Consider the following 10,059-nt stretch of genomic DNA (forward strand, 5'->3'; position numbering starts at 1 on the left):
TGACACTTTATGGTGGACATGTCTGCTTCCACCATGTTACACTGTTCCCTGGGGCTGCTGCTAAGAGACTGTTCCAGGGGAAAGAGAAGCAGGATGAGAACGGAACCATGTGTTTGGAAGTGTCCCTCACCACCCACACGATCCCCCGTCCCCCGAAGGCAGCGGTCTGTCGTGCCATGAGGCCAGCTCTGGGTAGCACCTTCGGAAGGCCACATCCTGAAGAAATTCAGAAGCCAGATGCTGAAGAGTTTGGTATTCTGAGAAGGCCAGCTCCCCACTCCTCTCCTGTACTGAAAGCACTTTGCACAGAGGTAGCCTGCGTCTGTTAACTAGCGGATGGGATCTGCGGGATAGCAGGAAGTTAGAGAACTCGGAGGGGTTGGTGTGCAGGGGTTTACAGGGAGAGGCAGGGCACAGCAAGGAATGCCGTTTTTAGGACTTGGACCGGGCACAGCTACTCCTCTAAAAGCAACACAGGCACCAGGATTATGTTATAAACACTTTATTGATGTCATTACAGTGGGCAAGTTCCCAGCTAAAGGCAGATACGAGCGAGGTATTCCTGGGTTAATGCAGGAGCCGGTGGGTTACAGGGGACTGAACATAAGGCCAGGGAGAGAGCACCAAGTTTCAATGTCAGACGCGGCCAGAGACCGGAGCCGGGGGGGCTAACGTCCCTACACTACCGGCTGCTTCCTTCTCACGGCTGGGCGTGACGCCCCGTTTCCGTGCCTCGGGCAACAGACGCCGCAGGAATGGCCCCCGTGTCACATGCTAGCACGCGAGCTCCCGGGACAGCAGGCGGAGTGTAAACCTGCTTCTCCCTCCATGCCTCCTTGCCTGTCTTCATTCATACCTGACTTCCGCCCTGAGCCACACAGCCTGACGCCGAGAGTCTCAACAAAACCTCTCAGGTGCAACAGCTCTTCCAGAGCAGCGTCCTGTGCAGACAGTCTGAGTCTGACAGCAAAGAAAGCCGGTCTCCGGTCAGCCGCCGGGAGAAGTCAGCACCCTGACCAATGCTAACTGAAAGCAGAGTGCAGGAGACAGAGTGAGGAAGTGGAATACGAATAAAAATAGAAACGAACCCCAAAAGGCTACAGGCCGTGAGGCCTGGGCCAAACAATGACCAGTTCACTGACGGTCTTCCTCGAAGGCGACAACGCTGTCCCTCACATAATTCTCAGAAACACACGGAGCCCCCGGCTGCATTCCCATCTGCCTCTGGGGGGAGGTGGTCAGGGTCCAGCTGGAACCGTCTCTGACCCCAGGAAACACGCTAGCTAGGAAGGGGAGTGTGACACCTGCAGGGTTTACGGCAAGAAAGGCCTGCCAGGGTGCAGAAGCTTCACACGCGAGGTTACAACTTGAATTCTGACGCGCGCCTGGGGTTCCGTTTGTCACCCGCTGGAATTTATCTGTCAGGAGCAGAATCAGGGGCATTTTACTTTTTGGCAAAAGAGGAACTTTGGTCAGAGCCACAGTTCTATCAAAATGTTTCAAAGAGGTAAGTTACTTCTGATTAAAATATTTTTAAAATATGATACAAAACAATAACAAGTAAACATCTTCGTATCTAATGTAAGAACCAACATTTTTGACCAGCATCTTACTTTAAACACAGCGAGAGCGTCAGCAGTGCTTACAGACAGTGGCGGGTTCTCTCCTAAGGAACCGGAACAGGAGCAAAATAAGGCACAACCTGTGTCGTCACAGATTTGAGGGAGACTGTAGTGTTCTCTCTGGAAGGCACAGACGGGCTATCTGATTACCCAAAGGTTTAAACGTGGTTCTGAAGAGAAGGTCACGTGAGGAGGACAGCTAACTGGGAAGGAAGTTCCCCAACTGGGACGGAAGGCGATTACTCAGACAACGCTATGCTGGGTTATGCACTCTGCAAGCCAGAAGGCTTCCTCAGCCCGGGGTAAAGTGTGAAGTGGGAAAGGCACTGTGCAAAACGCGGCCGGGCTGACCACGCTTCTAGTGTGGAGTGCACGTTAGAAGAAAAAAAAAAGGCACATTTCCTAAGAATCGAAGTTGACATTAAGGAGCAGAGGACAATCATGGTAATGACAGTTTGTAAGCGTGATAGATAGCAGGCTCTGTGTCCACGTCTCGCGAGGCTTCCAGAAGAGCAGCTGGCGGCTCCCGGCTCCTCACTAGGACACGCTCCACACTGAGCACCGGGAGGGGGAGCAAGGAGACACAGTTAGCTTCTCGCGCACCCACACCCAACCCGCACCCCGTCCCCGGTGGGCGGAGGGCGCTGCCTGCTCCTCCTGGGGCTGAGCTGCGTTCTGTGGAGGCCAGACCAGACTGTCCCGAGAAGGGCTCGAAGATGTGTGTGTGCTGGCTAAAATGGCCAGGTGTTCTAAAACTGTATCAGTCTCATAGCGCTAACAGTAATGGTGGGAGTGTATTTATTTATTTATGAAACTATTATTATTACCATGTGCCTCGTAACACCCTAAGCACTTTTATATATGAAGCAGTTTTGGCCTCATGACAAACATATGAGGTAGGTACTCTTGTTATCCCATGTTACAAATGAGGAAACTCAAGTTCAGGGATAGGAAAACTCTTCCAAAGCCACACAGTGGGATGGCGGGAGCTAGGCTGGCCCGTGCCTGTCACTGCTGGACCACACTGCTCCTCACAAAGGAAATGTGATGGAAACAGACTCAGAGGGAAAATGGATGGGCCAGTGGGAATAAGTAAATGCATTTTCTCGACTTTTACCATATTGATGTTTACCTAAAAAACCTCAGACTTAAATCAGACAACACCCGTGTTTGAGACGTTTCCTGAAGGGAACGAGACTCTGGACTGAACTAGCCTGGACGTGAAGCCCGAGTTCCACTGCGCGAAGGACAGACTCACCGATGATGATGATGATGATGATGACCACCACGGCGACCCCTATGGCCCACATCTGCAACGAAACACGCCCGGGTCACACTCCGGGTCACATTCCCAAAGAAAGAGGGCCTGACCGAAGGGTGCCATCTGTCACCCAGTCACTGAAAGGCCGTCAGGTGCAGCCCAGTCTGGGAGAAGGCAGTTTTAAAGCCCGAATGTGATGCTCTCCATCAGATCTGCAGGCGACTATCTGCGTCTCGTAAGCTCGCCACATGGGCTGGGCCCTCAGCAGCACTGTCTGTGCATGTGAGTCCCCACGCCGGGAGGGGCCTCTGGGCACAGAACGTATGGGGAAGTGTCACTTCCACGCCGGGGGAGGGCAGGACACAGGGATCTGGTGGCCCACATGCCCGCATGACAGGGAGCGCGTCTCTGACGGGGAGGGAGCGCATCTCTGACGGGGAGCACGTCTCTGACAGGGAACGTGTCTTTGACAGGGAGCACGCCTCTGACGGGGAGCACACCTCTGACGGGGAGCACACCTCTGACGGGGAGTGCGCCTCTGACGGGGAGCACACCTCTGACGGGGAGCACACCTCTGACGGGGAGTGTATCTCTGACGGGGAGCACACCTCTGACGGGGAGCGCGCCTCTGACGGGGAGCACGCCTCTGACGGGGAGCACGCCTCTGACGGGGAACGTGTCTGTGACAGTCACGTAAGACCCGCAGGGGCCCTGCTCCTGGGAGCCGCTCCAGCACCACCCGCAGGCGCACCACCGCCACCTCTCCCGCAGCCTGTGAGCAGGCTCCGCTGGGGGCGGGCTGGAAGGCTCATGTCTGGGATGGGTTTGGGCACTCCTACAGGCTGCTGCTGGTTTTTTTAAACTTTGTGTGGTCCACATGCTTCCTAAAGTCAGCACAGAACGGGGAGGTGTCCCCGTGGGGACAGAAAAGGGGGTACAGTCAGTGTTTTAGATTCAGTCACCCTCATTTCCACGGGGCGTCACTCTCACCCGCAAGGTCTAGGCAAGCCCAGGTCTGTGGGCTCAGCCAGCCGGGACGCAGAGGGGCCTCGCGTAGAGAGGAAGGGGGGGACTGACCTTGCAGTTCTTCCACCAGTACTTCCTCTTCAGCTTCGCGGCGCTTGTCTCAAACTGGGAAGCTCCGGCCTGCAGGGCGTCCGCGCGGTCGTCCAGCTCAGAGAGCTTCTGGTCTCTCTCCAGCACCTTGTCCACGTTCACCCGCATGATGTCCACCACCTGGTGCGCGAGACCCAGCAGGTCACACAAGAAATGGAGGAACAGAAGGACAGCACCTTGCTATTTGAGCCAAACTTCCATTCAAAGGGGGGCCAAGCCTCACCATCCCATGAAATAAACACTCAGTAAAGTGGGACTAGAAGGGAACTTCCTTAACGTAACAAAGGGTGTTCTTGGGAAAAACCCCACAACTAACACCCATGCTCAATGGACAAAAACGAAACAAAAACCTGGCGGCTGGCTCAGCTGACTGGAGTGTCGTCCTGTCCTACACACTAAAAGGCTCCTGGTTCTATCCTGTTCAGGGCATGTACGAGAGAAATTAATGTTTCTCTCTCACATAGATGTTTCTCTCTCTCCCTTCCTCTCTCTCTCTCAAGTCAATAAACATATCTTTGGGTGAGAATAAAACAAACAAACAAACAAACAGAAAGCTTTCCCCCTAAGATCAGGGAACAAGACAAGGATGCCCACATTCTCTACTGCTGTTCAACATTGTACTGGAAGTTCTGGCCAGAGCAACTGGGCAAGAAAAAGAAACAAAAGGTATCCAAATTAAAAAGGAAGAAAGAAATGATCCATATTTACAGATGATCCATATGTAGAAAATCCCAAAAAATCCATAATAGGGTTATTAATAAACAAATGCAGTAAAGTTTCAGGGTACAATGTCAGCATCCACAAACCAGTGTTTCCATACATAACAATCAAAAGGAAGTTAGCAGAGACAATTCTGTATACAATAGCATCCAAAAGAATAAAACACTCACGGATAAGCTGAGCCCGGCACGCAAACACTTGGACTGAAACTATAAAACAGCTGAAAGTGGGAAGACATCCTGCGTTCCTGGGCTGGAAGACTTACTATTGTTAAGAGGACAGTACTTGCCAAAATGATGTACTTATGTGCAGAGTCATCACAATCTCAATTGAAATAAAAATTTCAATGGTCTTGGCCCTGTTTAGGTAGCTCAGTTTGTTAGAGCATGATCCAGATACACCAAGGTTGTGGGTTTGATTCCCAGTCAAGGTACATACAGGAAACAATGAATGCATGGATAAACAGAATGACCAGTTGATGTATCTCTCTCTCACTCCCTTTCCTTTTCTCTCTAAAAACCAATAAATTCAATAAAAAGGTAATGGGCTGAAATAGACATTTCTACAAAGAATATATACAGATTGTGAAAAAACACATGATAAGTTCAACAACACTGGTCATTAAGGAACTGCAAATCAAAGCCACAAGGAGATACTATTTCATACTCACTAGGATGTCTATAACAACAGCAACAACAAAGGCAAATAACAAGTGTTGGTGAGGATGTGAGAAACAGGGACCCCTGGCTGTTGCTGGTGTGCATCTGAAACGATGCTGCCACTGTGGCAACGCTGATCATAGAACTGCCACATGACCCAGCGACTCCATTCCGAGATACATACCCAAGGGAAATGAAAACACATGCACACACAGAAACTTGTATGCAAATGTCTATAAGCAGCATTACTGGTAAAGCCAAAAGGTGAACAACTAAGTGAATGGATAAACAAGGGACACACATGCAATGGAATATTACTCAGCCACAAAAAGGAGCAAGGTGCTGAGAGTTGTTACAAGTTGGATCAGCACCAAAAATATCATACTAAGTGAAAGGAGCCAGACACAAGAGGCCACACAGTGTGATTCCTTTTATACGATATACAGAGAAGGAGAAAATCCATGGAAACAGGAAGCCAGTGAGTGGGAGAAACAGCAGAAAGAGGAGTAACTAAATGTGTACAAGGTGTTCTGTGGTGGTGACAAAATTGTGAAACCAGACAGAAGTAATGGTTGCATAACTCTGAGACTATCACAAAGAACCACTGAGCTGTGCGCTTTAAAATGGCTAATTTTGTTGTGTGAATTTCACCTGAGTTAAAAACACAAACAACTCTCCTTAAAATTCCTTTGGTTGAGAAAAAGGACCCAATATGATTTTGTAAGTAAATAAAGTTCCATCCAAGATGCAATTAGATTGGGTTTCTTAGCATAAAAATATAAATTTTTTTTTATATTTCATAAAGCCATCATCTACCTAATAAAAGAGTAACATGCTAATTGACCTTACCCTCACAACACCCACCAGCCAATCAGAAATATGCAAATTAACCCAACAAAGATGGCAGGCTAATTTGCATACACAGGTGCTGAGTGGAAGGGGCGGGCAGGACGCTTGGTCGCTGCCATGGCGAGGACCATGCATTCGGCACCTCCCCAGCCACTCCGGGCCTCTGGGCAGCGTGGGAAGGGGGAAAGGCAGCTCCAGCCAGAGCGAAGGCGCTGCTGGCCCTGGCCGCCAGGGGAAGGAAGGAACATTCTTGCCTCTAAGTATGAAAATATTACCATATGCTTTAGCAATCCACTGTTAAGCCTAGTTTAACAGAAGTTTTACTTTTATATTTTTCTTGCATTTATTGGGGTGACTTGGTTAATAGATCATGTAAGTTTTAAGGGGACATTTCTATGATACATGATCTGTATGTGGCACTGCATGCCCACCACATCTTCCATCACCATGTATGTGGCCCCTGCCTAATTTAACAGAAGTTGAACACCGCTTTCTAAGGCAGCTACATGCAGAAAGACCATGATACCCTTGTTGGACAATGATGGCTTTTAGGGACATGGAAATAGTAGTTTGAATTTGCCAATCTTCCCTTGTGGGTCTGCAAACAGGGCAGAACGAAGATGCTGTGAGCACCCTCTAACTCAAGAATTCCACAAATGCAGATTTGCTGGGCTAGAGCAACTTGCCAGCATCTGCTTTCTGTATGTCAATGGGCAACAAGTGGAGCTAAGCCCAGAGGCGCTCAGGCTGAGTAATAGAGGTCAGGCTGTGGGCGCAGCATTTCGATGACAATCTGGTTAGAAGGGTTGGTCTTGGCTTGAACATCCTATAGATCTAATTCTGAATATTTGATTACCCTATTTTATAAAGTAGTTATCTTTCTTCCAATGTTTTCTTTTTTCTTTTTAGTGGCAAAATATACATTATAAAGCAGTTCTCAGAGGAATGCCCTCAGGGAGAGGGATCTGCGTTTCAGGATGTGACCTGGTCACAGAAAAACAAGCAGGAACCAGGAGAATCTGACTTCTGCTTCGATCAGGGCTTCCTGATCGGCAAAATTTCGTTACTTTTATGATGCAGTCAAAAGCCACTTTACAGTCACACTCCTGTGACACTCTTTCTAAAGTGTGTTCCCATGTTGGTTTACAATTCATCTTTGCAGCATTTCAGGGCAGTACCTCGTCCACTTGGTTCTGCGTCTGCTGAAGCTTCCGGTTACTGCCGGAGGCAGTGGGACCTGCAGGTGCGCCTGTAGACCTGAAACATGCAAAGGCACGCGTGTCAGCCCAGAGCACTCCACATACATTTTTAAGTCATTCCAGGAACTTCGGAACTGAAGCAGAAAATGAATAATGAACAACGGTTCTAACGATGTTTCTCCTAGCTCCTCTGGAGTTTCCAACATTCACCCACACGTTCAAAGTGACCAGGGTCTAAGGAGAGGTTTAATAGAATCTGCTTTGTATCACTGAGGAGCCTGGTCCTCAGACAGATAAACTCTACTTCCCGGTTTTCTAGTGGTTTTTTCAAGCCACACATCTACTTGAACGCACTGGGTATCCTTGGAGAGTGACAGAGTGCCTTTTTCCCAGGACGGTAAATACCGGCCTTCACAGACACAGGACGACAATGCCCCCTCTGAACCGTCTCACCAAATGCCTTCTTTCTCCCCAGGCAGAACTTCCCTGACCGCACTGGGTTTGAAGACCTTCCTGTTTCCAATACTTGGTTGGTAGCCCTTTGATTGGATTGGATATTTATCAAAATGGATCCTAAGAGATTACAGGCCTAGTCCCGAGAGGCCCTCCCTCTTCCTAAGACAGCGCCCAGCAGGTGTCTTGCATACATCAGCCACTGATGCACTGAGCCAGTGTCTCCCAGGCGTCAAAGGCAGCAGCCCCCACTCTGCCTCCGCAGTCAGTGTCTGACGGGCACTGGTGGAGGGCCACGTACTGGTGCGTTTCCTCGTTTAGTCCTAACTCGGTGAGGGGAATACTACGATTATCCCCATTTTATAGACGACTAAGGTGAGGGCTGGGCAGTCAGCACAGCTGGCTGCTGTGTTTATTTAGGCCAGGTGCTGGGTAATTCCACGGACCTAGATCTTAACCACGGGATCCACTGGCCCAGCGGCCTCGGCAGCCACTCCAGAGGGGGGCCCCCAGTTCCTAGAAGGAACCCCCCACCAAGTTCCTAGAAAGAACCCGGGAAAGAATGCGTCCCCTTCTCTCTCGGTGAGCCAGGAGCAGGCTGCAGAGGGAGCGGGGGTTCGGTGCTGATGTTGCCCCGGGAGAGCCCCACGGGCAAGACCGCGACAGGACCAAGTCCCGGAGCCGCCTTCCCGAGTGCACTCCGACCCCGGGCGCCTGGAGACGGGACTGAGCCTTCCCTGCAACTTCCGGCGCCCAGCCCAGCGGCGGCCCGGCAGACCACAGCCCCTTGGGGGACCCCGGAGGTGGGGAAGGGAGGTTGGGGAGGGCACGGGGGCGCGGGCGGGGCGGGCACTCCTAATGTGGAAAGCCCCCGGCCCCGCCCTGTTCCTTCCGGGTCCACCCCCCTCCCCCCGAAAGCCGCTGGGCCCTCCGGGGCGGTCGGCGGCGCCGCGGGGTCGTTCCGCCCGCCTGCAGCCCGCACTCCCGGGGCCGCCGCCCCACCCAGGCCTCGGAAGCCCCGCACAGGCTCTCAAGGCCTCGGCCCGAGTCCGAAAGGCTGCCCCCGGGAGCCGGGCCGGGCGGGGCTCCCAGTCTCGCGGGCCGCCGCCCCCCGGGGCCCGAAGCCGTCCAGCTCGCAAGGCGTCACTCACATTTTGGCGGCGGTGGCGGCGGGCGAGTGTCGACGGGGCGGCGGAGCTGGACCGGAGGCCGGGACCTGGGCGGAGCGGTGGTGGCGCGGGGGCCGATGACGTCACAGGGCGGGGCCGGATGGGCGGCGGGCGCGCAGGCCGCGGTGGGCGTGTCTTAGGGGGCGGAGCCGGATAGGCGGACGGGGCGCGCAGGCCGCGGTGGGCGTGTCTTAGGGGGCGGAGCCGGATAGGCGGACGGGGCGCGCAGGCCGTGGTGGGCGTGTCTTAGGGGGCGGAGCCGGATAGGCGGACGGGGCGCGCAGGCTGCGCTGGGCGTGTCTGAAGGGGCGGGGCTGGATAGGCGGACAAGGTAGGCAGGTCGCGGTGGGCGTGTCGGAGGGGGCGGGGCCGGATAGGCGGACGGGAGCGCAGGCCGCGGTGGGAGTGCCGGGGGCGGAGCGCTGGGGGCGGGGCCACACCAGGCGCTGGGTTGGTGCTGAGGGCCGGCGTCTGCCCACGGAGCGCAGGTGGGTTATGGACCGCTCCTGTCCCAGGCGCCCGCCGCCCGCACGGACCCTGGGAGCCGTGGTGCATGAGGCACAGGAGAGGGACTGCAGGTCAGCCAGGGTGGGCCGTTTCTCGGGCGGTGACTACATTGGAGACATCTGTGTGTTCCTGCTCAACTCCCCACATGAAACTAGTAGCCCGGCAGACCCCACATTTTTCCAACAAACCTGTTAAAATGAGATGTGCATCCATTTGGGGCATTTATCAGACATTGGTTGGTTTGGGTTCACTGTCTTCGTATTCGTGCCACGAATAAATATTTGTCATTGCACATAGGAACTGTAGTTTCTACACTTGCATATTCCAGGGCCCCTAGCACAGAGTAGGTCTCCAACTTCTGATCCTATGGAGGCGGAGGCACGTAGCTGAATGCAGAGGGTTACTTTGCAGTGCTTTCAGGTTGTATTAAAGTATTTTTACCAACATAGGCACCTCCTACCTCAAAAACAGAACACTAATAGGTCATCTGGCAAGTTAGATGAG

At 52.7% G+C, this 10,059-nt stretch overlaps 2 protein-coding genes across 2 annotated transcripts in view; both read right to left on the reverse strand.

Annotated features, from left to right (window-relative positions):
• Positions 1–10,059, reverse strand: part of PER3 (period circadian regulator 3) — a 147,031-nt gene that overhangs the window by 36,800 nt on the left and 100,172 nt on the right. The window lies entirely within an intron of this gene.
• Positions 487–9,136, reverse strand: VAMP3 (vesicle associated membrane protein 3). The gene is made up of 5 exons (XM_084875854.1): positions 9,031–9,136; positions 7,406–7,484; positions 3,961–4,119; positions 2,881–2,932; positions 487–2,176 (listed from the first exon to the last, which is right to left on the reverse strand). Coding segments are annotated over exons 1-5 (309 nt in total). The 5' UTR covers positions 9,033–9,136; the 3' UTR covers positions 487–2,159.

This window comes from Pipistrellus hanaki (genome assembly GCF_964339955.1).
Source record: "Pipistrellus hanaki genome assembly, chromosome: 2".
NCBI lineage: Eukaryota > Metazoa > Chordata > Mammalia > Chiroptera > Vespertilionidae > Pipistrellus > Pipistrellus hanaki.

Coding starts and splice junctions, on each gene's coding strand:
- VAMP3 (XM_084875854.1), bottom strand. Junction 4,120..7,405: donor CGCAGAACCAAGTGGACGAG/GTACTGCCCTGA, acceptor CTCGCGCACCAG/GTGGTGGACATCATGCGGGT. Junction 2,933..3,960: donor ACTGGTGGAAGAACTGCAAG/GTCAGTCCCCCC, acceptor GTTTCGTTGCAG/ATGTGGGCCATAGGGGTCGC.